The following is a 26,571-nucleotide window of genomic DNA, read 5'->3' on the forward strand; positions in this document are numbered from 1 at the left end:
AGTGCTGCCGGGGAAACTGGCCCTGGCATCTGGGCACTGATAGCATTCAACGGAGCTAAAGATTTGTCTGGTTGTGGGTTCTTTTGGTTTGTTTTTCTTTTTCTTTCCTCCTTTTTTTTTTTTTTTTTTTTTCCCGGTTTTGAGGGCCACACCCGCAGCATATGGAGGTTCCCAGGCTAGGAGACAAATCAGAGCTACAGCTGCCAGCCTACATCACAGCTCACGACAACGCTGGATCCTTAACCCACCGAGCAAGGCCAGGGATCAAACCCGAAACCTCACAGTTCCCTGTTGGATTCGTTTCTGCTGTGCCACAACAAGAACTCCTGTTTTTTTTGTTTGTTTCATTTTGCTTTGTTTTGCTGCACCTTCAGCCTGTGGGAGTTCCCAGGCCAGGGATCAAATCATGCCACAGCCGTGGCCCAAGCCACTGCAGTGACACCACCAGGTCCTTAACCCACAGCACCACAAGAGAACTCCTTATCTGAGTCTTTGTGTTTTGCCTTATGGGTATGACTTCTGAACAGACACAGGTATCTGCAGCATTCCCGTGGGAGGCCGGGCTGTCTCTGCTCCCTTCACTGCCGCCCCCAACCCTTCTAACCACCGCGCATTGGCAGTAGCCCCCCTGCATCAGCACCCCTGCTCTTCAGCCCTGAGGCAGTCTCGGGGACTAGGTTTAAGCCCTCCACACCCCAATCCAGCCTAACCTGGCTGCATCTGAGACCCTCTCTCTCTTTTCCAGGTTTATGGATCACTCTGTTCTCAATGACAGAAACTTCATTCTGTACTGAGCAGGATGCATTCGCCGAAGGACCAGACAGACTGTGGGCGCAGGGCACGGAAGGGGAGAGAGGGAGGTGTCCTGGTTCCGGCGGCGGCGGACTAAAAGGAGGAGGGGAATAGAGAAAACAGAACAAACAGACTGGACGAGACGTCATTTGTGTGCGCTGGAAGTGACGGGGAGGGAAATTATTCCGATACCCACATTCCTGTGAGAGCTGGACCAAGATTCCCGAAGGAGCCAGAACTTGGTGTTTGGTTTGGGAGGGGCCAAGGTACTGGAAAGACCACCACGGGGGGCCGGGGTGGGGTGGGGTGGGGGGGTCCTGACCTCATGCACGGCGGCAGGGGTCAGAGTAACACATCTCGGAAGGCACACTGGTCCTCGTGATGCGGAAGGGCCTTAGAGCAGTCGTGCTCTCTGAAGATGCTGCGGCTTCACCTTGGCAGGGAGAAAACCCAAGGAAGCCCTCTGACCGCAGGTGAGCGGGCTCCGCAGAGCCCCCGGCAGGGGCCTGCCTCCTACACCAGGCTCTGCCGCCTCTGACCCAACCCAGGGCCCAGAATAGCTGCAGAGAACAGAGGATTTTACAAAGACTTTGATTTTTATTGATACTTAAATATATTAAATATTTCACTGAAATACATGGTACACCCCCCTCCCCCCCTCCCACAGTGGTTACATTATAAAACCAAAGTCCATGGGCCTCCCATCCACTGACTCCCTCACCGGATGGCGAGGGAGGGGGCAACGGCAGCCCAGGGGGAGCGCATGGCTGGCACTGCGGTACGGGGAGCAGGTGTGGACAGGCCCCTCCCACCTGGCAAGAAGCAGAGACAAGTCACCCAAGTCACCTAAGACTGCTGTCCCCCCACTCTGGTCTCCTTACAGCCTCATCTCCCCCCTACCACCATGCCAGGAGCCCACGCATCCCTTCCTGTCTAGGGATACAGCTGAGGGGAGGGGAGCTGACTTTCCATCTGGACCAAGTGGTCTTTCCCCCTTCTCCTGCCTTAGCTAATGAAGTGACCAATGGCCCATTTGGTTGATGTTTGAAGATCCCCCAGAGCAGTCAGTACAAGCCAGAAGCCAGGCCTCTGCAAAGAGCTAGCGTCCAAAAGGGCATAAGGAAGGGCAGGAGAGCCACCTGGCCCTTCTGCTCCCCAAACCCAGCAGCTCTGGGACCCTCTTCTCCTCTTCCTAACACCTCACAACAAAGTGATCTTCAAGCAAAATTCTAGCTAATGCCCCTGGCTTAAACAGGTACAGAGAAGAAACCAAGGCACCAACTAATTCAGACCAGAGGCAAGGAGCTTGCAAGGAAGAGGGGAAAAGGCAGGCAGGGATAGGAAGGGAGTCTAGGGTCCAGCCCTCCCAACTCTCCTGCAGCCCCTGCAGGCTTCATGGGGACCGGGAGCCTGGAGCATGCCGGGCTCAGGCCGAAGGCTGGGGAAGGCCGAGGTCCAAGTTCCCCTCCCCATCCCCTAGTACCAGAATCTGGGTCCTCAGAGGGACCCCATGCTACCCCCGCCCTGAGGCAGACCATGTCGCAGGACACCAGCTGGGGAACTCAGGAAACTCTTGAGCCTCTTCCCACCAAACCCCAGATAGTTCAAGTGCAAGGTTCAGGGCACTTCCCAAGCAGATGCCTGGGTCCCTGCCCCAGGCTGGGAGATGGTCGTGCTGCACACGTGGCCCCCAAATGGCACTTAGGGATTTGGCACAAAAAGGACTCCTCTCCCCAGGGCCACCCCCCTCTAGCTACCAAACCCCATCCCGCGCCTGTGCAACCTGGGGACCCCTCTACATCCCTTGGGATCAGAAAGCCTGCCTTACTCCCAGAAGACAGAGGCCCACAGGAAAGAGGCAACCCAGGGTGGAGAGCTGAGGAGCAGGAGCGCAAGGACACATAGCCCCAGGACACAGACACGCACGCGCAGACCGCCATGCACACACGGGTACACAGACACACACGCCCTCCCCGTGCCAGAGGCCCGGGCGGGCAGGCTTGGATCAGGGTCATCTTCCTCTATGCCCGGCCCTTTGCTATTTGGCAACAGAAGGGGTAGAGAGGCTCCATGCCCCCTTGCCGGCAACCAGCAAGAGAGCGCTGGGGCAGTGGCGGAATCCTGGGATCCCGACCCTCAGATCAGAGTCGGGCAGCCCCTTGTCCCAGCGGGCCTGTTCTCTTTGGCACCTGCAGGTGAACATCCAGCTCCTGATCTTCTGATGTTCCCACACCCATGCTTGCTCCCTGGCCGGGCATTTTCACAGTACCAGTGAGACCAGACGCCCTTTTACCTGGAGGTGTGTAGGAACTGGGGCTAATCTGAGCTGTCAGAAGTCCCTTTGTTCCCCTTTGGGGACAGATCATGGGACTAGGATTTGGCAAATGGAAACATTCCCCTGAAACAGGGGCAGGGCTGGGTGCCCAGAGCATCTGCCCCCAGTGCCCTGTGTCTATGAGAGAGACCTGGCTGGGGAAGGGGGGTGCCCAGGACTGGGGGATACAGGCACAGCAAAGGCAAGCATGGAATAGGCACTCTTCAAGCCTGCCCCAGCCTTTGTACAAAATAGTCCCAGAAAAAAGCGGGAAAGGAAGGGCCCAGCCCAGACAGGGAAAGGGTAGGCGTGGCCAGCTGCCAATTTAAATCTCTCTGGCAGGAGGGCTCCCCCCTGCCTCTGCAGCTGCCCCCCCCCCCGACCCCTGCTCCCAACAGCTGGAAGAAGGGAGAAAGAACAGCCCTACCCCCAGTTAAAACAAATAAAAGTCACTTGCACAATCCTCTGGGTATCCCCTCATTCACCAGCCTGAGGGCAGGCGAGTGTGGTCCAAGCACAGCCTGCTGGGGTCTCCCCTGTTGTGGTCAGCAGGCTCCGGAGGCTCAGCGCACCCCACCACAGCTTCACTCAGCGAACACAGAGGCCACTCAAATGCCCACCTTGGTCCTTTCAGCTCAATTTGTAGCTGGGCCCTGCTAACTGCTGGGGCCCCCATTGAGGAAGTAGGTGGTCATTTCCCCCTTGCCCTTCACCTTGACCACCCCGCGACACTCCAGCTGGTAGCCCTTGGCCGCTAGAACCTGGTACAGGTCCGTGGTCACCTGGGGGGGGGGAGGTGGGAGGGGAACCCGCTTAGCCCGGGATCCTTCCTGCTACATTTGCAGGGGCCCAGGGGCTCTCTGGTCATGCTAGCCCCCCTCCCCAAGCCCCCACAGAACACTGCCCCCCCTACCCTACCCCTGCTCTAGCTGGCTGCAGAGAGGGCTCCGAGGAACCTCCCTGGACCCTGATCCCTCCCAGCCTCTGCTCACATCCCCCTCACCTGGATTCGGTCAGGGACCCCGGTGCTGTCCATACGGCTAGAGACATTCACTGTGTTCCCCCAGATGTCGTACTGCGGCTTCCGGGCCCCGATGACGCCTGCCACCACCGGACCCATGTTCAGCCCTGGGGCGGGTGGGGAAAGCAGTGAGAAATTGAGAGGAGTGGATGTTCCACGGTCAGCCCAGGGAGGCACCCACCCCCGGCACCTTTAGAAGGACCCAGAGGAGAGAGTGGAAAAGAGACACGTCTCCCAAGTGTAAAGATCAGAAGACACAGGCAGGTCAGCTGAGGCGCTCCCCTGAGTCAAGACAGCTGTGCTCTGCCAGCGTTCTCCCGGCCACCCACTCGGGGAGAACTGGGCACTCTGTCACCCTCTCGACAGCCGTAAAGGGTAGTATCATCATCCCCATTTTACACAAAAGGTAACTGAGACTTAGAGAAGTTAGGTGACTTGCTAAATACGCCAGCTAAGGGCAACAGCCAGAATTCAAGCCAGACAGTCGGGCTCCGGAGCCCTCGCTATGAACCACTGCCGTTTAGCAGTTCATCTGAAAGGAAGTGCCTCGTGTCAGAGGGGCCACAGACAAGGACACAGGTCCTGGAGTTTAGATAAACCTGGTCTTGAGTCCCAGGTCAGTCATTTACTTGTTGAATAACCTTGGCTGAGTTACTGAATCTCTCTGAGACTCCAGTTTTCTTTATCTGGAAGAGGGGATAGTAATGTGAAGAGTAAAATGTGCTTAAAAAAAAAAAAAAAAAAGCCCAGAATAGTGCTCAGCACAGAGTAGGCCCTCAATAGAGGATCTCTATTCCTTTTTTTTGAGGGCCACACTCACTGCATACGGAGGTTCCCAGGCTAGGGGTCAAATCGGAGCTAAAGCTGCCAGCCTACGCCGGAGCCACAGAAACACCAGATCCAAACCGTGTCTGCGACCTACACCGCAGCTCACGGCAACGCCAGATCCCCAACCCACTGAGCGGGGCCAGGGATCGAACCCGCATCCTCATGGACACTAGTCAGATTCGTCTCTCCATTGCGCCAGGACAGGACCTCCATGCTCCCTACTCTTAACATCAGGTGATGAAGGAGGCGGGAGGAAAGGAAAGCCCCCCCAGGACTCCCGAGGCGGAGTGAGACGCCCTCCGAGTCCCCCAGAACCGGCCCCGGGAAAAGCTGCCGTCGCCCGGGGCCCTCTCACCGATCTTCATCTGGAAGTTGTTGAAGGAGTGCTCGTTGATGTGCTTCATCTGCTCCATGAGCCGCATGGCGTAGTCGGCCAGGGCGGTGATGTGGGAGCGGCCCGCCTGATCGTAGGTGCTGGCGTTCAGCCCGGAGGCAGCCATGTACGTGCTCCCAATGGTCTTGATCTTCTCCAGCTGCCGGAAGCGCTCCTCGCTGATGATCTGCGCGGCACAGGGGGCCCGGCTGTGGAGGCGGAGAGGCCCAGCCCGGCCCCGGCCCCGGCCCGGGCTCAGGCCTTGCTGCGCCCTTCCCTGCCTCCACAGCCCTCCTCCTTTGAGTCAGCAGGGCTCCCCCTGCCAGCTGCTGCTCTCGGTGCAGGACTAAGGAGCGGGCAAAGAGTCCCCCTCACCGGGCAGCCATCCGAACCCGGGCCGGGGCGTGAGCACACAGCTCCGGGTCAACCGCTCCCTCAGAGAACCCAGAGCCACGGGAGGGATGGCAGGCATGGACGATCACCACCCTTGCCTTTGGGGAAACTGAGCCCCAGACGGAGAAAGCGCCTTCCCTCCAGAACAGGGAACAGGCTGTTCCGGGCCTGGGCTGTCAGGACACGTCTTCGTATTTTGCTTCCATTTTGTCTATTCTGGGGACCGTCCTGCTGTCCTGCTTTCTTGGCCTCATGGGGCCACAGTCCACAGACTCCTGGGATCGTCAATGACACCCACCTGGTACCTATACCATCCCCCCCACGGATCCTCCTGTCCTCCTTTGCTCCCCAGCAACGACGACCCTGTCCCACCGGGGCTGAGCTCCTCACTGCGTGCCGCGCCCTCGTGAGCGGCTCTCCCTGACGTCACTGAACCACCTGGCCCCTTCCCCGCCCCTGGGTCCCGTCCGAGCTCCCCTCCTCCTCCCAGTCCCAACCGGCCCCTCCAACCCCGGCCTTCTTCTCCAACGTTCCCCCCACTCCTCTGGTCCCCAGGTCCCTCCGCCCTCTGCCGGCACCTGCCGCCTGGACAAGCACCTCGTCAAAGTCGGCGATGATCTCGTTGAGCAGCCGCAGGCACTCGACACCCTCGTTGTTTGCCTCCAGCTCCACGTAGAACTCGGAGAAGTTGGCAATGGAGGCGAACATGACGGCCACACACTCGCACGACTGATAGTAGAGCTCGTCGTTCCGGCGCTCCCGGGCCAGGAAGTGGGCCGCTACATCCTTGGGCAGAATGTTATGGAGCAGCCGCCGGTTGTATGCCTGCAGCTCCTCCATCTCCTCCTTCTCCCCTGTTGCCTGTGGACACCACACCCATCACCCACTGCCCAACATTCACAAGGGGTGGGTGCCGCGGCCAGCGCCTGGAGATGGGCATCAAGAGGGAACCACGTGGAAGAAGAAAGGGACGGGCAGGTGAGGCCTAAAGAACAGGCAAGGGGGTAAAGGGGGCAGGGACAGGATGAGGCCAGGGACCAGGGGTGGGCACAGAGAAGGCATGGAGCCAGGGTGGGCTCCGGGCGGCCTGAGCCTTGGCCAGCCAGGAGATGCCCGGCACAGCCCAGGCTCTGCCCCCAGGACCCTGCCCCTCCCCCAGAGGCCCGGCCAGTCACCTGCAGTTTCCAGAGGAAGTCCAGGCGGGCAGTCGATTCCACCTGCTGGGCATGCAGATAGAGCGCCAGTGCAAAGACCAGCAGAATCACCGGGGTCATGTATTTGAGTGCCACCCTGCCTGCAGCTGGGCTGAGGGAAGCAGAGGCGGGCTCAGGGTCTGAAGGAGGCATCCGGCAGGCCCACCCTTCACTGCCCTAGAGCCCTCACTCACCAGTGCAGCCCATCGAAGGTCTCGTTGGAAGAAGCCCTGGCAGGAAGACACAAGAGACAAAGTCATCGGTTCTTCCTGGGTTGCTAGGTCCGGGCATGGAAGGGGAGACAGAAACTGCGTTTACTGAGCACCATAAACCAGGCACCGGGCCAAGGCTTTTGCTGACATTCACTCATTAAGAGCAGAGGTTCCCCTCCTGGCTCCTCCACTCACCAGCTACGTAACTGGGGACAGCTTGCTTAACTCTCTAAGCCTCCGTTTCCTCATCAATACAAGAGTGATCTGATTTCAATAAAGCAGGCAAGAGGCTCATTGAACACAGTGCCTGGCATCGGCGAGCCTTCGATAAACACTGGTTACTGTAATCTTTACAACTACCCCGTGCTGCAGATGGCACTGCCGTTTTATTTATTTACTTTTTTTTTTTTAGGGCCGAACCTGTGGCATATGGAAGATCCCAGGCTGGAGGTCGAATGGGAGCTGCAGCTGCCAGCCACAGTCACAGCCAGGCCAGATCCAAACGACCTACACTGCAGCTCACAGCAACACCAGATTCTTAACCCACCGAGCGAGGCCAGGTATTGAACCCGTGTCCTCGGGGATACTAGTCAGATTCTTAACCTGCTAAGCCACAGAGGGAACTCCAGCACTGCCATTTAATAGCTGAGGCAATAGTGGCTCAGAGACATTAACTCACCTGTCCAAGGTCACACAGCTAATGAGTGGCAGGGAAAGGATTCAAACCCAACGGACTCCAGGGGCTTTTTCTATCACATCAAGCTATGGCCAAGAACCACGAAGGGTGGGGTTTGCAGAGGAAAAGCCAATGTGCTGGCCCAAGCAAGGCCCTCAAGCAGGAGTCAGAGTTTTGGTTCCTGCCAGGGCTCTACCACCAAGCAGCTGTGTGACCCACAGGCAGTTAAGAGTGGATATGAAAGCAACATGCAAATGCGAGAAGGGCGCCTTTCTTGCTATCCGGCCTAAACATGAAGGGATTTCCCAGGACTGGGGTTTCCCTGAAGTGACTGTTGGGGGCCACATGCTGCCTCCTTTCCCCCTACGTGAGGGGTGAGTGGTAGCACACTGCACCGGAGAGGCTCACAGTGACCTGGCGGGGGGTGGGGGCAGGTAGAGGCTCCTAGGGGATTAAAGGGGCTGAGGATAAACTCACAAGCCATGGACGCCAAGCAGTAGGTCGTAGTTGTCAAAGATGGTGGCCGGGGGACCCAGCAGGAGCAGCACCAAATAGATGAGCCCGAGGACAAGGATCATGGCCAGCTTCCCGATGCTACTGATGTGCAGGAAGACAGAGCTGGCCAAGAGACTCAGCAGCGTGTTCCCGACGAAGTACTGGGGGGCCACGGCAGAGGCAGTGTTGGGGGAAGGCAGGGGACACAGCGCCCCCAAGCAGGGAGAGCCCCACGCCCCTGCCAACCCCAGGCTCCCCTCCACAACCCCAAGCCCCGAACCTCCTTCACCCTCCACACACCCCTACGGAACACCGGGGCCCCCGGCTGCTCCTGGAGCTGGGGACTCTGGTAAGGTCCTGGGTCCCCAGTGCACATCGCCAGGCCTGGCACAGAGCACTCAATAACTGGTTCTGATCAGGACCCCGCCCCCACCCCGCCTGAGCGCTGCTTGGACACCTCAGGGAAGCTGCAGGTGGGTGCGGTGCCCTCACACAGGGGAGTATCCAGGCCCAGAGAGTAATTGAGCTGCTGTAGGTGGCAGGGGGTGACGTCAGCAGGTGTCAGATTCAGCATCCGGGCTGCACAAGTCCGTATGGGGGTGTGGTTACAGGTGAACTGCAAAGGTGAGGGAGGCGTATCAGAGTAACCAAGGAGGGGACAGGTCCAGGGCCATGCCGGGGGGGGGGGGCCCTCATACCCCAGGGGCCCACACTCCCACTGAGGGACGACAAGAGGTAGGGACAGCAAGGGGGGAGGACTGGGGTGAACCTCACCCCTGCTTTGGGCAGGAATCGTGACTCCTTCCCCTCTGCACCCCTAGCACCCAGAACAGTGCCCGGCACAGAGAAGGGGCAGAAGAATTCCCACTGGATCTTTACCATGTTGGCAATGGCGGAAGTGAACACAAGCAGGACCGAAAAGATGCCAACCGCAGTGCTATGTGCCCGAGAGCGGACGATGCTGCGCGACAGACGCCGCAGGGCCTCAGGGAACAGCTGCCGGGAGAGAATCGGAGGCTACATTAGCCAAGGGGTAAGGCCACCCAGGGGTGGGCCTGATGGCAGAGGCGTGGCCCTCTCCTCCCTCGCCACCCCTGGCCTGGCCTCCCCACAGCCCTGGAAGGCCCCCACGTACAGAGCCGCAGGAGTACACGGCACAGGCCAACACGGTGACCAGCAGCAGGAGGAAGATCCCGGCATGGATCCCAAGCACCAGGGCTGAGCTGGGGCACAAGAGGGCCAGGGAAGGCGTTACTTAGGGAGATCTGGGCATCCCTGTCCCACCCCCACCCCCCAGGCGGGCAGGGTGCGGGCCCCAGGCACTGTGTGCTTTCATGGGTGTCTAGGAAGGTTCTGGGGCGTGCTGGAGGGAAGAGAAACCAAGGGGGGAGGGGCGGGGCCCTCACTGTGGGAAGACGAGGAGCTGGATGAAGCAGATGAAGCAGAAGACCAACAGGGCACAGGCCACGTAGGCGCCGAAGCGGGGGTCCACCTTCCGCGAGTACTGAGGGAGAGGAGACTGAGCTGGGCGCTGGCTCTGCCCTGGGGGAGGCAGGGCACTGCCAGTTGGCCCAGCTGACAGGAATCCCCGCTGTGCCCTGTGGTGGTCTCCCCCCCTCCCCGTTCCCCAGGAACCTCTCCTGTTCCCTCCCCTGTGCTGAGACTTCCCTGCTGGTCCACCCCCTCCTCCCCCAGCCCTCACCCTCTGCCCTCGCATCCCCCCAAACCTTCTTTTCAAGATCCTCCCTCTGGAAGGTGAGCAGGAACCGGCGCACATGGTCCTTGCGCAGCTGATCGATGCTGCGGGCATCGATGGCTCGGCCCAGGAACTCGTCCACCTCATCCTCAGGGTTGAGGGCGTCCTGGGCACCTCGGCTGAGGGCAGGGGACACAGCTTCACCAAGTGCATGAGCAGTGCCATGTGACAGTCAAGGAGAAGTGGAGGGCACGGGCAGCCCTCAAAGGAGGAGTGCCAGCCGGGTGTGCGGCACCTGCTCCCACACGGCACCTCTCAGGTCCTGGGCAAGGACCCAGGCTCCTCAGCCGTGTCCCAGGTGCCAGCACCTTCGCCCTCCCCTTCCCCCTCCTCAAGCACCCGACTTACTTGTCTTTGCTGGAGTCATCAATGCCCTGGAGAAGGGGACAGAGCGTGTGAGTGAGATGAGGGGCGGGCCACCTTCCCCGCTACAATCCCTTCTCCACCCGCAACACTGTGCCGAGGGGTCTCCCCATGGACTCTGGGAGGCTTGGGACCCGCTGGGATGAAATCAGCCCCGACCCCCGACACCAGGAAGGCGACATGGAGATGACAGCAGGGACGAGGAAGGCAGAGGAGGGCAGGGGCAGAGAACGGTGAGGGAGACGAGACAGTGAGGCGGCGGGTCCTGGTGCTGTGGGCCCCTCACCATCTGGCGGAAAGCCTTGGAGTCCTTGGTCCGGGAGAAGGTGCGGTCGGGCACCCAGCGTGGCATCAGCCCTTCCATGGAGTTGGCCCTGGTCCGCTGCAGCTTGGCCAGCACGGCCTTCTCCTCCTTCTGTGTGGGCAGCACGGGCGCAGGCTCGGAAGAGGGGCCCAGAGGCGGGCTCTGCCGGCTCCCCCCATTGGCCCGTCTGCCCGCCTCGCCCTGGCCCTGACCCGTTTCTGGCTGGCGCCCAGGATCAGGAAGGTCTCGATGTGCTGCTCCTTGAGGTAGGCGTTGCGCTCCCCGCCCCGGCCTGGCTCCACCTCGTAGTCGCCGTTCAGGTACTGCAGCGTGGCCCGAGTGATGTGGATGCGGCTGCGGGAGGGAACAGGACAGTGAGACCCCAGCTTCCCGCCGGCCTGGCTGCCACCCCCCTCTCCACCCCCCAACCCCGGCCGCCTGGACCCACACTCACCCGGCCCGGCCCCCCGCCTCCATGTGGTTGGCCAGAGTCACGTCGTTGGACCACACGTCGAACTGCCACTTCCGCAGGCCGAGGACGCCGCAGTGCACACGCCCGCTGTGGATGCCCACGCGCATGTTCACGTTCACGCCCGTCACCTCGCGCACCAGCCTGGGAGGAGGCGGCGTGGCTTAGCTCCCAGCACGGTCCTCCCCACTCCCAGGCCCTGAGTTCCCCTTGGGGCCCAGTGGGCAAGGACAGACCCAGGCACAGGAGATCGGCCTCAGCGGGCTCGGGCAGGAGGCTGCATGGGGTTTGAGGGCAAATGTTCGAGAACCCTGTTCACCAGCAGGGGCCCAGCAGCATCTTACGGAACTGAGCCAGGACAGAAGGCCCACTCCCCTCCCTTCAGGCCTCCACAGCTGGCACTCTCTCCAGCCCAAGCCCCCTGAGCCCATCCCAGCCAGCTGGGGTCTCAGGGGCACAGGGGGCCCGCTGAAGAAAGATCCAGCCCCCTCCCCAGTGATAGATCTCCAAGACAGAGACACGGGCAAGACTGAGCAACAACCCTGAGGACACAGCGAAGGCAGGAGCAGGCTTGGGCACCCTCAGCCGCAGGAAGCCTGGGGGGAGGCGTGCTTACGAGATGGCCTCGATCATGTCCACGCCCATCTCCACGCAGCAGTGGGCGTGGTCTGCACGGGCCTCTGGCAGCCCTGACACACAGTAGTAACAGTCCCCTAAGATCTTGATCCTCAGGCAGTGATTTTCCTAAAGGAGTTGGGAGAGCATCACCTTTATTCTGCATCCCCTGCCTGGCCCACCATCCTCACTGCAGACTCCATTGGCGCCCACCCCGCAAAGCTGCTGCCAGGGAGGCTTGCTCCCTGCAGCCCCCTACCCCAGGGTCAGCCTCACCCCCAAGCCCCAGCACCCTCACCGCAGCCAACTTGTCAAACCGGGCAAAGAGCTCGTTCAGGGTCATGACCAGCTCCTGCGCGGTGCACTGGGATGCCAGGCTGGTGAAGCCTTCAATGTCGGCAAACAGGATGCTGTAGACAGATGACGGCAGGAGAGAAGGGCCACGTGACCCTCAGAGACTCCCAGATCCGCCCCCACCCCACCCCGACTCCTGGTACCCTCCCACCCCCACCCTACCTGACGTTGTCATGCTTCTGGATGTAGATCTTGTGAAACATCATGTCTTCTTTCTTTGTGTTGATGTCTTCTTTCATCTCCATGGCAACGTGCTGGGGCAACACGGACAGCAGCAGCCGCTCCTAGGCCAACCGTTTCAACAGGGCATCATTATCTCCTTGGCCTCACATTTTAACCCCTCATGGTCGCTGCACATCCCCAGAACCCTCCTAGACCTCCCTGGAGACCTGAGCTTCCCTTCTGGACCGTGGTCTGGGCCTCCCCCATCAGAGCCCTTGGCAGACATGCATCTCGGCCTTCTCGGACTACCTCACTCCACCTCTCAGATGTACTCCAGCTACTCCCTCCCACCCTCGGACAGGACAAGAACCCAGGGGCCAAGGGCCTCGGTGATGCACAATCAGGGGCAATCATTCACACGTGTTCCGTGGAGCTGCACGAGGCAGTGGATCCGATCTGCGAGTTACGTGCAGATGAGGCTGGAGGGAGGCCGTGACCAGGGAGAGCAGCCCCACCTGCTGCCGATTCTCGTGTTGCAGGTGCAGCCGGGCCTGGATGTAACCACGGGTCTCCTGAAAGGCCTGGCGCTGCGACACCTCAGCCGGGTAGTGTGTGCAGATGCCGATGACATTGGTGCAGAGGAACAGCAGCATGTTGGCACCGAGCTGCGGGAGGGTGGCCGAGACAGATGGTGACCACTGCCAACAGGCACAGGTGCAACTAGCTAGGCTCTCTGGATGCACTGCTCCGGGGAAGAAGCCAGGGACCTGTGCTCTGTCTTCCCCAGGCTGTCCCCACCCCTGCAATATGCCTCCCCCTTCCCCACTGGACTCCAGTTCCCTGCCTAGAAATGTGATCTTCTCACAGCTCCCAGGAACAGAAGTACCAACCAGGGCCAGGTAGGTCACCGGGCCTGGGCCCAGCCCACTGTGACTTCCTGCCCCACAGACAACCGGCACAAAAGACAGACGCTCCTTCTGCGCATGCTTCTCCTTATAGTCCAACACCCAGGAGACCTGAGCTCTACTCCTCCTGTGAGTGCCCAGGACAGGTCGCCCCATCTCTCTGGGCCTCTGTTTGCTCATCTAGAACCGGAGGAGGAAAATAAGATCTCTAAGGTCCCTTCCTGCCATGACGTGAGTATTATCATCATTATTGGAGCCAATCTGTTGGCTGCCTACAACATGCCTAGGTTCCACAGGTGTCCTGTATATGTTAACAAATGTATTTCTTTTTTTTTTTTTTTTTGGCTTTTTGCTTTTTAGGGCTGCACCTGTGGCATATGGAAGTTCCTAGGCTAGGGGTGGAATCAGAGCTGCAGCTGCTGGCCTACATCACAGCCACAGCAACACAGGATCCAAGCTGCATCTGCAACCTACACCACAGCTCACACCTGAGCAAGGCCAGGGATCAGACCCACGTCTTCATGGATACTAGTCGGATTCATTTCCGCTGCACCACAATAGGAACTCCACCAAATGTATTTCTTATAGCTTTAGGAACTTGGTGACACTTTTTTTTTTTTTTGGCTGCATCCACAGCATGTGGAAGTTCCCAGGCCAGGAACTGAACCCACGCTACAGCTGTAACAACGCCAGATCCTTAACCCACTGAACCACAAGGGAACCCTGAAAGAGTTCTTTGCAACACTACCTCATTTTAAAGGTGAGGGACTCGGGCACAGAGAAGCCATGTAACTTGCCCAAGATCACACAGCTGGAAGCAGCTGGTGTGGGGCTTGAGTCCAGGACAGTCAGACTCCAAAGCTGTGTCCCACCCATGCTGTATAATACATTCCGGGTTCCTAAGATTCCTATTCATTCCATTCGCCCAGGCTCTTGAGGCCCAGCCTCAGAACCCAGGCTTGGGAGTCATCATCAATTCTACCGACACGAAGAACCCTTCCTAACTGGATGGGAGGCCGCCATGCCCAGCCACCCCTACCACTTGGCCCCACCACGCCCCACACCCTAGGACTCCAATCGGCAGCAGCTTTGCCTGGAGAGCAAAGCTCAGGGAAGCTGGCCTCAGGGTTTCTGGAAATTGAGGGGTTAACCTGGCACTTGTGGCTCCACCCCAGAGTTGGCTGGGGCAGGGCTCTGGTTTGGGGAGAAGGGAGGGCAAGGGCACCCACGGGAAGCCAGGAGTTCTGGAACCAGAACTAGTCCTGCAAACTTGGGCATGTGGCTCAGGCGCTGGGACCTGGGTTTCATTTTGCTTGGGTGAGATGGACGGGGGGGGGGGGGGTCCGGCCAAACCCCGGAGCCGGAGCCGTTTCCAGCTCCCACCGCAAGGACTGGCCTCCCAGCTTCCCTTCTCAGTCCGGCTCACAAGGGCCCCCTCCCGGCCGCAGGGGTGAACAGGGGGGCACACTATCTCCCTCGAGGGTTTCTAAGAATAGCCCCCAGTGGGGGAGAAGGAGAGGGGGGCAAACCAGGCGACTTCCCTTCCTGGCCCTAGGAGCCCAGGAGGAAAATGTGAGTCACGGTGGAGGGAAGGGGAAGGGGGACAAGAGACTGAAATAGATCCGTACACAGCCCCCTGTCCGCCTCTGAGAAAAAATGGATGCCAGGCCACCGTCGAGACTGCAGGTTGGGCCGGGTCCCGGGTGACCGCTCAGCGTGTCTGAGCGGGGAGCTCCAAGGAGGATGAGGAGCTGCATCAGAAGGGGCTGCCCGAGGAGCCAGGAGAGGAGGCCGCTGCCCCTCGCATCCAGAAACCCGCAGGCCAGCGGGGCGCTGGGAATCCTTCTCAGCTCAGAGGAGGCGTGTGGGCAGCCCTGGCCCCAGGACTGGCAAAGGGGGCAGCTTTCTCTACTTGCCCCGAGAATGGGCCTGCCAAGCCCCACTGGGTGAGGCTGCCACTGGGTGCCCCGGGGCGGGGGGCGGGGTGGCGGAGGCAGGAGGCTGGCACAGTCCTGGCCTCCATGGGGCTGTGCCTCCCAGTCAGGCCCTGGGCCGGGCTCTGGGCACCAGGCCAGCTGAGAGCAGGGAAGAGACACCCACCCACCCCTGGCCAGCCAAGAGGGTGGGGGAAGGGAGGCACCACCTCCAAGCTCCTCCTTCCCCAAGAGGGCAGTCCAACACTCCAAAGCCCAGGGTGTCCGCTACCCTGGAGAGGAGGGGGGTGCAGCGGCGGAAGGACCCTGGCCCTTTAAGAGATCAGCCGGTGCCCTGTGGGTACGCGCTCCACAAACAAACCGGCTATAAGGTTACTCTTAAAAAAAGGTACGTTCTGTTCCAGAGCACAGGCTGGGCAGGGAAGGGCACCAAGCCAGAGCACCCAGCTTCTCAGCCGGGGAGCCCCGGGCACCTTCCTCTTTGTGGGTGGGGCTAGGGTGGGCTACAGGCCATAAGCCCTGGGCAAGGCAGAGGCTGGCTCCCTCAAACCTTGAGCCAGACAGAGGACACCACCGTCCAGATCAGGGTGCCAAGGGAGGGCTCGCAAGGTGTGTTGGTTGGGGGGCTGTGCCTCCAGCAGCCCCTGAAGGATCAGCTGGACAAGACCGCCTGGTCCCTGGTCAGGAGGGTGACATGACACAGCCAACTCGACCAGCGCATGTCTCTCTGCAAGGGGGACATTCTGGAAGCCCCTTGGCTGGGCCCCCTCCCCTCCAGTTTCCCCACACCTCCCTACCTCCAGGTGAGAAAGCTGCCCCTGGGAGAGGGTGGAGCCCTGGCAGCAACATCGTGAGGTAGACACTGCTTTTACCCCAGTGTTACAGGCTGGGAAATGAAGGCTGGGAGAGGCCGAGTTAGTGTCCATGATTTCACAAAAATGCAGCCCACTGGATAACCACGTGTACCTGCAGCCCAGCCCTTACGACAACCTCACCGCACACACCACTCAGAACCCAGAGGCAGCAGCGGGCAGGGAAAGAGCCTCAGGTGGGCTGCCGGTGCCCGGTGGGGAGAGGGCAGAAGTGAGGCCAGAGCCTAAGGGCCCCCTTGTCCACAGTCGGTCCCCAAACCACTCCCGGCCCAGGAGAGAAGCGACCCACTCATCACCTTCCCTGTCCTCTCTGAGCTGGCCTCAGTCCAGGAGAGAGGCAACTCCTTGCTCACTCTTCCTCCATCCAAAACCTCCTGCATCCCTCCGCATCCCCGCCTGGAGCTGCCTTGCAGGGAAGGAGCCAGGGCCTGGGTCTCAGGTATCACCTCAGGCCAGTGATGCCAAGCTCTGGTGTCGCCTGCCCTGCCCTCTTAGCCCTGGCCCACCCTGCGACTAAACACCACACTCCCACCTGCAGCCTACACGGTGCCTCTGCAGGCCGCACTCTCTCAAGGGCCTCAGGCTAAAGAGCTGGAGACGGGCCTGTGGGGACAGAGCACAGGAAGGCTCGGGTCCTGGAGCCTTCCCTCCCCGCTGCAGTGCCTCCTGCCCCAGATCCCAAAGAGAGAGACTCACCCTGCAACGTGGCCTCCCCACACCTGCCCCTCCTCCCAGACACAGCCAGACAGCCCGCAGCCGCCCGTCCACCCCTGGCTCACCCACCCTCCCTTTCCCAGACCCCTCCTCATTCGGGGCCTGGCACCCCCATGCCTACCTCTCGGACCACCCACCTGCTTCCAGAGGAAGGCATCACCACGGTTGAGTTGCCAGGCCAAGATCAAGTGCAGGGTGGAGAGGCCCAGGCCGCTGAAGACGGCTGCCCGCATGCGGATGGGGAGGAGCGTGTAGGTGATGTAGACGAAGAAGACGGGGCACCAGAGGCCCGCGGAAGGGCTGTGGGGGTGCGCCGCCAGGGCGCCCCCGACCTGCACAGCCGCCAGGATGCCCAGCACCACGTAGCTCACCACCCACATGGAGTCCTGGCGGAAGCTGTGTCGGTTGCACACGACCATGAGCGCCACGAAGAGGGCGGCGGCGCAGGCCAGCAGGGCCACGTAGGCAGGCTGGGGGCGGGCAGGCGCAGCGTGGAAGGCCAGCAGCACCGCCGTGAGCAGCAGCAGCACCGCCATCAGCAGCGTCAGGCTGCTCTGGTTCATCTGAAAGAAGTACCGCTGGTACAGGCGCTCCAGCTTGGCCGAGCGGAACTGCTTCGACTGGAACACCTGCACCAGCCGGCGCCAGCAGGCTCGCCCGCTCCTGGGGGCCACGTTGGGGGCCACCTCGGCCGCCCCGCCGGCCACGGTCGCCTCCGGGTCCTCGAAGCCCAGGGCCACCGCCCGCAGCCCCAGCTCCACGCCCTTGCCTGGGCCGCCCCTCCGGATGAAGGCCTCCTCCTGCCAGGGGCACCGAGGGGCAGCGGCAGGGGTCGGGCTGGGCGGCTGTGCCTCCTGGAGGCAGCTCATATAACGGGGTGTGCAGAAGCCACTGGTGCGAGTCCCCCGGCGCGGACGCTTCTGCCCATTGCGCTCGCCCCAGGCTGTTTTCCGTTCATCCACTTTGGGGACCAGGAGGCCACTAAACCACGACATGCTGCTGGGAGGAAACGAATGAGAGGGGGGTGAGACCACCACCACCATTAACGGAGCACTTCCGGCTGCCAAGCTGAGCGCTGCGGACACCTCCTCCTCCTCCTCCAAGGACTCAGGACCACCAGGGCAGCCCCATCCAACTGGGGAAGGAAACGGGAGCAGAGGGACCTGAAAGCACCTGCCCCAGGTCAGGCGGCCACACAAGTGTGAGAAGCAAGATTCTAACCCAGATCTGCCTGCCTCCAAAGCAACTCACTTAAACATTGACCTCCTCCCTAAAAGGCACTGATTTCTTGGTGGTTACAGACTCAAGTGCCCGTGTCAATGAGAAAAGCCACCCCATTCAGGAGGCAGAGGACGCACCCCAAGCAGGTGGCAGGCACCACCCTGCCCTGGGAGATGGTGGCCACTGGTGTCCTAGGGGAGCCTGATCTGATTTTTCGACAGAAGCTGGAAAAAAAAAAAAAAGAGAGAGAGAGACTTTAAAGCAACATCTCCTGATTTTTAAATGTTGGCAAGTAATTCACATTTTTTTCAACCCTGCAAAGCCAAATAAATCACATCTATGGAATGAATTCAGCCTGTGAGCTGCCAGTCCAGAACCTCTGTCCAACAGGGGATCTCTTTCTAGCCCCTTCCCCATCACACTCACACACCGCGCGCTCTTCGCCTCGTTAAATCCAACTTCTCCTTCAGGTTACAGCTTCAATGTAACCTCCTCAGGGACCGTGTCCCAGCTCGCCCATCAGACGAAGTTTGGGCCCCTGTGCACTTGCTGTACATTTTCTGCCTTGTACTTACCACAGTGATAATTAAGTCACCCCTTGTTTAATGTGTGACTTCGCCCCTCTGACGATAAGGGATGCCTTCAGTTTTGCTTGGCACTTTATTTCCCGCCCCGAGCACCCCAAGCCCTGAGTGTGGCTCACAGCAGGGACTCAATACATTGATATCCTGAAAAGACAGAGCGCATGCTCCAGGGCACTGGTACAGAGTGGCTAACAAGAACTAATAACCAGTCACGATAATCCTCCGATGCTTCATCTTCCTCCCTGCTCTCCGGTACCCTCAGCCTCCTTGCTGTTCCCTAACACGCCACACACAGGCCAGCCTGGGACCCTGGTGCCTGCTGTTCCCTCTGCCTGGAACAAGAGCGCCTCCAGGTCACAGCTCAAATGTCCCCTTATCAGTGAGCTTTCCCTGACCGCTCTATTAAAATAGCAACCCCTTTCCTGGAGCTCCCTAATCTCTCTTCCGAGCTTTATGCTTTATTTTTCTCCACCGCTCTTATCAGCAACTGCCATTCTATATATTTTTCTTATTCTTTGTCTGTCTCTCCTAACTGGAATGCCAACTTCTCGAGGGCAAGGATTTGGCCCTGTCCTACTCCTGTTACATCTGCAATACCTAGCAGGGGCTTCCCCAGCCCCCTGGAAGCACATCCTAGCATCTGGCTCATAGCCACAGAGGAATAAATGTTCGCTGGGTGGCTGGCTGGCTGGATAACACTCCCATGCACTTTCTTCTCTGCTTTAAAGTCTTCAAGGTCTTTTCACACACCTAAGTCCCTCTGATCTTCACCAAAACTCTGTGAAACTGATCCTGTGGCCACCTAAGGCACAGGACGGATGTGACAGGAAAAAAAGGAAAGCAAAGGAAAGGAAAAGAAAGGAGGTGGGGAGCGGAGTTCGCTGGTGGTCTAGTGGTTATGATTCAGCACTTTCACTGCTGCAGCCTGGGTTCAATCCCTGGTCTGGGAACTGAGAGCCCACATCAAGCTGCTGCACACCGCAGCCAAAAAAAGCAAGGAAGCAAAAGAAATAACGTCCGTGACAGTGCACAGGGCTGGCCCAAGCTCTAGAGATCACGAGTCACCAAGTCAGGTCCAGATCTCACATCTCCAGGAGGAAGGTGTCTTGACCTGGGGTGGGAGGGCTCCATGACAGCACCCTCGGTCTGTCTCCCGGCCAAGCCCAGGCCCAGAAGGTGAGGGTGAGAGTACGGTCATCCATGGATGCCCGTGTCCCCAGCAGGGCCACACTCCTCCACGGCCACAGAGCACCCTGAGGGGCTCTTCGTACTTAACCCTGCAGAGCTAGCAGCACTGACATTTGTACTCACTAGGGGGCAAGGGGCAGTGTACCCAGCGCTTGCCTCAGGTGGCCCCAGGACCAGATGCTCAAGCCACAGAAGCGGTGCTCCAAGCAGACACCTAGGGGCCCAGAAAGCAGAAGGAAGACGGGGGACCTCTCTGCACGCTGGAAACCCCCATCCTTGGTTCACCCTCTGCCAAGTTCTCTCGCCCTCCCTTCGCCTATATCCCACAGACCCGCAGGCTCTCGAACCCCTCAACATCACCGACAGCACCAGCTGGAGGGATGGATCGAAAATCCCACGGCTTTTGGTCAGGCTGGCATTTAGAAAAGGTCACCAAAGAAAGCCTGGCTCTTCAACACACTTCATCAGAAACATGATCTTTGGAGTGAGACCAGGTTTCGAACCCTACTGTGACTATTTGCTAGCTTCACAGCCTTGGACAAGTAACCTAACCTCCCTGTAACAGTTTCTTCATCTGTAAAATGGGAATAACAAGAGTTGTAAGCAAAGATGCTAACGGCACCTGTCACGTAACACACACGCAACAAACATCAGTTCTTCTCCCCACCTTACACCGCTGTGAACCCAAAACTCTGCCAAAGTCTGAGAGATGGAAAGACAGGAAAGGCATATGCAAAAACCCACATCTCCCCGGCCCGTCGGAAACTGGGTTCTCTCAGCCCCTGTGTCCTCAGCTGTCAGTGCCCAGAGGTGCGTGAGACAGAGCCCAGGGTGAGCAGGTGCCCCGCCCCACCCCCGACATTGGCGGCAGATTCTTCCCACTCACCAGTCCCCTGACCTGTCCTTCCCTCCCCACCCCCACAGGCCAGACCTCTGTTCCCAAAGGACCTATTTCTGGCCACGTCCCCAGCCCCCTGGAAGCACATCCTAGCATCTGGCTCATGGCCACAGAGGAAGGAGCAGGCACTGTCCAGGGGAACCCATGACCCTCGCAAGAACACTCTGACTTCACGAGGGAATAGCTTCAGAGATCTGTAATTGTCCAACCAGCTGCAACCAGCCCACCCCGGGCTCCACTCCAGGCACTGGCCATCTTGGAGAAGTCACTCCTGGTACCCCAAGCCAGGCTGCTATGGCAGGGAACAGGGGAGGGCAGTGTTCAAAGCCACAAAATTTCCCTATATGGGTCCCCAACACTCCTCTTCCATCGCTGTGAACCACAGACCACCACCCTCCTCCCCAGGTCCTGGGCTCTTTGCTCTCACACAAATCTGCCACTTGAGGCACCACCAGCTCCCCCAGCCAGAGCCACGTCCATTCAGCCAGGCAGAAGGAAGCCCAGTGCCTCCCAGACCCCAAGTCCCTCCCGAAGCTGGATCCTCCAGCCTGAGACCCAGAGTCTGAAACAGGCCACGGCCCAGCCCCAAGGACCGTTTTGCCCACTGCTTTGCCCAAACCCTCTTCCTGGCCACCTCCCATCCATCCTGTCCTCAGAGGCCCTCTGCCCCTGCCCTCTTTGACAAAAGGAGGCTCCTGAGGATTTAAAATGACTTCAGAAAGTTCACCGGCTGAAGGCGCAAGGCGCTGCCCAGGCAGGGCACTTCAGTGCCAGCACCACCCACCACGCTGGGAGGTGGGCCTCGACTCCAGGCCCGTCCATTGGTAGGGAAGCCTCCCCAGGGCCGGTATCTGGAGGTCCAGGAACCCTCCCCTCCCTTCCCTAGCCCGGAGTCTCCCTAAATACGTTAAGCTCCCGCCTCCACCAACCCCCAGCAGAGTCCTCCAAGTCGCAGGGGGAGTTCAGCACGCGAAGGCGATGGCAAGAGTCCACCGCCTGCTTCCACCTCTAGCTCTTCGGTCAGGCCCCAGAGCCTGTTCTGAATAAAGTCTGCACTCCCCCCTCCCCGCCCACCCCGCAGCAGGCCTTGACACCAGCCCTTTCATTCCCAAGGTCTGGGGTGAGGGGAGCAGGACTCCTGTAGACCCAAGGCGACCTTCCCTGCGCCCAGGCTGCCTGCCTTTCCCCTAAAGCACAATCACCCTCTACCTCAAACTCCGAGGCTCACCCACAGCCCCGCTGCCAAAACCTCAGGCCGGCCCCTCCCCCAGCACACGCCTCTCCCCCTCTTCCCAGCGAGCCGGGAACTCGCTCCGGGGGGGGCGGGGGGAGGAAGGGACGCCTAAGGCAGGCAAGGCGGGTGCGAGTCTCGAGCCCCGGACCTAGGAGCTCCCGATCCCCCATCTCCTCCCGGCCTGCCCTCTGCCAGCCCCGACGGCTTCGGGCTCCCCCGCCCCGGCGTCCGCGCCGGGACCACCAAACTCCCGGGCGCCGCGCGGGGACCCGAGCGCCCGGCGCCGCCTCCCTCGACACCGCTCCGCGCGGGCTCACCTGCCGCCCGGGGTGGGCGCCTCCCCCGGGCCCCCGCCCCGCCGCCCCCGCGGGCTCCGGCCGGCCGGCCGGCCGTCCCGCGGTCCTGCTCCGTGTCCGCGCGTCCCGGCCGTCCCTCCCGCCGTCCGCCGTCCGCCGTCCGCCCGGCCCTCGCCCCCTCCCTTGTTGTCCAGCGCAGCCGCCCTCTACCCCGGATCCAGAAGTCCCCTCCCCGCCGGCTCCCGGACTCCCCGCCTTAAAGGCACAAGCGCCTTTTGTCTGGGCACCCCCTCCCCCTCCCCGGACGCCGGGCCGGGTGGCCGGCTCCGCGCGGGAGGAACCCGCTAGGGATGGGGGACACCCAAGAACGGGACCCCTCCCTCCGCGCGCCCCCTCCCCCCCCACCCCGGCCGCTCCCTCCCCCAGCCTTGGGAAAACAAGCGGCTTCTGTTCTGGGATCAAGACCCCGGGGAGGAGATGGCCGTTCAGCCCGCTCCCCCTTCCCTCCACCCCCGGGCTGCATCCTCCAGCATTCCCTTCCCTCCCTCACCCCGGGGGTCCCCCAACGCGCCGACAAACCCACCCTGGAGCCGCGAGTATCCCTCCCGCCCCTCGCCCCGCTGGGGGAGGGTCGGCTTCCTTCCTGTCGGGGTCTCCCCGGTGCCCAGCACCCACTCCTCACCCTTCCTCCGTCCCCCCCAGCCCCCACCCTACCGTTCCCGCCCCGCCTGCCAAGGCCCTGCTCCCTCCCGAGGGAACTCAGTTTAATAATTAATTAAGATTTCATTCCACAAGGCGCCAGGTGTGTGCGGCCTGCTTCCCCGCACACCACCTTTTCCCTCCTCCTCCAACCCTCCCGGGCACGGGCCCCCCCACCCCACCCCCCGACGCGAAGCCCCTGCACCCTGAGCCCAGAAGGGGGGACTGAGGGAAGGGCCACTCTCCACGCTGCCCAGAGGCCCCACACATTCTGAGGAGCCCCTCCCCCTGGCACCTTTTCCCCAAAGGCTTGAGCTTCCCTGTGGAGTGGGGTGGGGTGGGGTGGGGGTGGAGAGCGGGTGCATTGCCAGGTTCAAGCACTGAGAAATTGTCTGGAACTTGTATTTATGTCCCAGGTTTTTGAGCTGGGGAGCTGCCGCCCAGGTTACCTGGGTGATGGGAAAATCACAAGGCAACTCCTTTAACCCTTTGAGAGTTAGGAAGATGGTGTGGCCAGAAAGGGGAAGAGGGTTAATTAACTCACCCACGATGCAGGTGATTCTGACCTAAGAGCGGCTGCCAGCCCTCCAGAGCTTGGGAGAGAGCAGCTGGTCTGGCTTCCCTCTCAGGTGGGCTCCTGGTTGCCTCAGCCAGACCTGTAGCTCTTCCTTCCTGCCGAAGCCCCTTCCCCACCCAGGGTCCCACCACCTAGGTGTGAGAAGCTGCTCCCTCCTCAGACCCAGGCCTCTCCATATTCTTGTCCTTCAAGGCCCAGCTCCTGTCCATGCCAAATCCCTGCCGGGATTCCTAAGCCCAGGGCAGAGCTTGAGGCAAGAATTACGAGAGGGGAAGAGTTCTGTTCATCACCGTCACTTACCAGGCATATATAATGGCAACGTTACACCTTGGATAAATCATCACTTACTCTGGTTTTGTTTTGTTTGTTTTGTTTTTGCTTTTTGGCCACACCTGCAGCACTTAGAAGTTCCTGGGCCAGGCATCAGACCAGGCCACGGCAGTGACAACACCTGATCCTTATCCTGCTGTGCCACAAGAGAACTCACGTACGCCCTTGAAGCCTCATCCATGAAATGGGGATAAAATGATCTGCCTTGTCTTTCTTACAGGATTCTGAGGATCAGCTAGAAAAACGCTGCTGAAAATGTTTGAAAATGGAAAATGAAAATGAAAAAGGGAGGAGATCCCCTTGTGGCTCAACGGGTTACAAACCCGACTAGTACCCATGAGAATGTGGGTTCGATGCCTGGCCTTACTCAGTGGGTTAAGGATCCGGTGTTGCCGTGAGCTGTGGTGTAGGTCACAGGTTCAGCTAGTATCCTGTGTTGCTGTGGCTGTGGCATAGGCCTGCAGCTATAGCTCCAGCTTGACCTCTAGCCTGGGAACTTCCGTATGCTACAAGGGCAGCCCTAAAAAGCCAAAAAAAAAAAAAAAAAGAGGAGGAGGAGAAGAAGAAGAAGAAAATGAAAAAGGGATACTTTATCCTGCCATGTGTGATTCTCAGTTGTGCAGGCCTGGCCTGTAATTTGACCTTCGGGGCCTCTTTGCTCGACTTCTCCCTTTGAGTAGCCAGGGTTCTCAGCAATATCAAAATTTCTTCTCTAGGAGTTCCCACTGTGGCTCAGCAGGTTAAAAACCCAACACAGTGTCCCTGAGGATTCGGGTTTCGGTCCCTGGCCTGCTCAGTGAGTTAAGGATCTGGCATTGCCGTGAGCTATGGCATAGGTCACAGATGTGGCTGGGATCCAGTGTGCTGTGGCTGTGGTAGGCTGGCAGCTGCAGCTCTGATTTGACCCCTAGACTGGGAACTTCCATATGCTGCAGGTGCACCTGTAAAAAGAAAATAAATAACATTCAAAAAAAAAAAATTCCTGGAGTTCCTGCTGTGGTGCAGCAGAAATGAATTCAACTAGTAACCATGAGGTTGCGGGTTTGATCCCTGGTCTTGCTCAGTGGGTTAAGGATTCAGCGTTGCGGTGAGCTGTGGCAGACGCGGCTCGGATCCTGCATTGCTGTGGCTGTGGCTCTGATTCAACCCCTAGCCTGGGAATCTCCATATGCCATGGGTGCAGCCCTAAAAAGCAAACAAACAAACAAACAAAAATTCCTCTCCAATCTGAATCCAGTATCTGCCATTTATCTCTTAATATATTTATGGGCTGTAGGGGAAAATGCAAAAGACAACTGAGAAAAAGAAATGTGTGCATTATGAAATTGTATATCTTGGAACAGAAGGCTTTGTCCTTCATTTTATTTTGGAATGAAAAAACTATTTGGACACCACCCAAGTTAGCTGAAGAAATATGCTAGGTATCCGTCTCTGGGAGTTTAAGTCACACTGACCTCCTCTGTCTACCCTGGTGTGTGGCTGGTGTGTTAGTCTGACCTCCTGAATTCCGGTTCCTGGAATCAGTACCTTTCTTTGGTCCCCACTATTAGCACCTTACACAGAAGTCCTGTTTCTAGCACTATAGACGATTGCAGGCTTAACAATGATTCCAGTCCCCGCCCTCTTTTCTTTTGTCTTTTTAGGGCCCCACTCGGGGCATATGGAAGTTCCCTACAGCCACAGCCACAGCCACGTGGGATCTAAGCTGCACCTGCGACCAACACCACAGCGCACAGCAATGCAGGACCCTCGACCCACTGAGCGAGGCCAGGGATGGAACCTGCATCCTCGTGGATACCAGTCAGGTTCGTTTCCACTGAGCCACAATGAGAACTCCTCCAATCCCTTGTTTTAAAGATAGGAAACGTGAGCATTGCCTGGTGGCCTAGTGCTAAGGATCTGGCATTGTCACTGCTGCAGCTAGGGTCACCTGCTGTGGCACAGGTTTGATCCATGACCTGGGAACTTTTGCATGCCATGGGTGTGGCAGAAAGGGAACGGTCGGTTCAAAAAAAGAAAGTGGTAGGTCCAGATTCTGAACACCGGCCATCTGGCTTCAGAGCCTGTGATTGTAACCACTGTGCTTTACTGCCTATGGACAGTCATGCCCCTGAAGTGACTTGAAGTGACATGCCCACAAAGTGCCTTGCTCATGGTCACACAACTACTGGTGACAGAAAGAGGACCAGGACTCAGAGCTACTGACTCCGATTCACTTCTCTTTCCCCTGCTTCACTAGGACTCTGTCTGCATGTATCGTATCACAGACGTGAGTTGTGTGCTTCCCTGATGTTCCCTCGGGGGCACAAGGCATCCTTCTGCTGGCCGATGGGCTTTGTCCCCCTTTGGCTGTGGGGAAGTGCATTGAGGGATGGGGACAGTGGGCTCTTGATCTCTAGCTTCAAGACCCCCAAAAGAGTGAGAGCTGCTGTCGGTGACCAATCGTAGAGGAGCAGGGATTCTGAGGTAGACCAGCTGGTTAGAGTCTGGGTCTTCCACCAGCCCCTCGGTGAGAAAAGCTGGCACGTGGGACATATTTCAGTCAAATCACTTGTCTCTGAAATGCACCAAGGCTGGTTCAAGGAGCTTGCAAGTGACGAGCGTGGTAGGAAATATCTCAGCCTTCCCCAGGGCCCCAAGAAGAAGCGGCACTCTGAGCAGAACATGATGAAAGAGTAATATATCAAAAGCGCGAAATACATAATGTTGGGCTCTGCCAGATCTAACAGAGTCCAGAATCACAGGCACCAATATTTTAGGGAAGAAAAAAAAATTGGAAAAACTTTAAAATTGAGAGAA

General features: G+C 59.2%; 1 protein-coding gene across 7 annotated transcripts; it reads right to left on the reverse strand.

The window, feature by feature from the left end:
* Positions 1–791: 791 nt before the first annotated feature.
* On the reverse strand, positions 792–22,374 carry ADCY6 (adenylate cyclase 6). Of its 7 annotated transcripts, none has more exons than XM_047786490.1 (25): positions 22,188–22,291; positions 18,104–18,190; positions 16,883–17,741; positions 12,836–12,985; positions 12,321–12,442; positions 12,103–12,214; positions 11,806–11,933; positions 11,175–11,333; positions 10,933–11,074; positions 10,703–10,831; positions 10,402–10,427; positions 10,025–10,172; positions 9,704–9,801; positions 9,433–9,520; positions 9,177–9,293; positions 8,755–8,913; positions 8,280–8,458; positions 7,109–7,144; positions 6,897–7,026; positions 6,319–6,582; positions 5,311–5,515; positions 4,110–4,234; positions 3,820–3,888; positions 1,115–1,604; positions 792–885 (listed from the first exon to the last, which is right to left on the reverse strand). In XM_047786490.1, the coding sequence occupies exons 3-24, from the start codon at positions 17,738–17,740 to the stop codon at positions 1,116–1,118; spliced, it is 3,933 nt and encodes a 1,310-aa protein (XP_047642446.1). In that variant the 5' UTR covers position 17,741; positions 18,104–18,190; positions 22,188–22,291; the 3' UTR covers positions 792–885; position 1,115. The 7 variants fall into 7 exon arrangements, with proteins under 7 accessions (XP_047642446.1, XP_047642447.1, XP_047642448.1 ...); XM_047786491.1 differs by lacking the exon at positions 22,188–22,291 and adding an exon at positions 18,542–19,446; XM_047786492.1 differs by lacking the exon at positions 18,104–18,190 and having other exon boundaries at positions 22,188–22,294.
* Positions 22,375–26,571: the final 4,197 nt, after the last annotated feature.

This window comes from Phacochoerus africanus, chromosome 7 (genome assembly GCF_016906955.1).
Source record: "Phacochoerus africanus isolate WHEZ1 chromosome 7, ROS_Pafr_v1, whole genome shotgun sequence".
Lineage (NCBI taxonomy): Eukaryota > Metazoa > Chordata > Mammalia > Artiodactyla > Suidae > Phacochoerus > Phacochoerus africanus.

Coding starts and splice junctions, on each gene's coding strand:
- ADCY6 (XM_047786489.1), bottom strand. CDS start 17,788: ATGGTGGTGGTGGTCTCACCCCCCTCTCATTCGTTTCCTCCCAGCAGC. Junction 11,934..12,102: donor GGTTTGACAAGTTGGCTGCG/GTGAGGGTGCTG, acceptor CAACTCCTTTAG/GAAAATCACTGCCTGAGGAT. Junction 3,889..4,109: donor GGGTCCCTGACCGAATCCAG/GTGAGGGGGATG, acceptor CCCCCCCCCCAG/GTGACCACGGACCTGTACCA.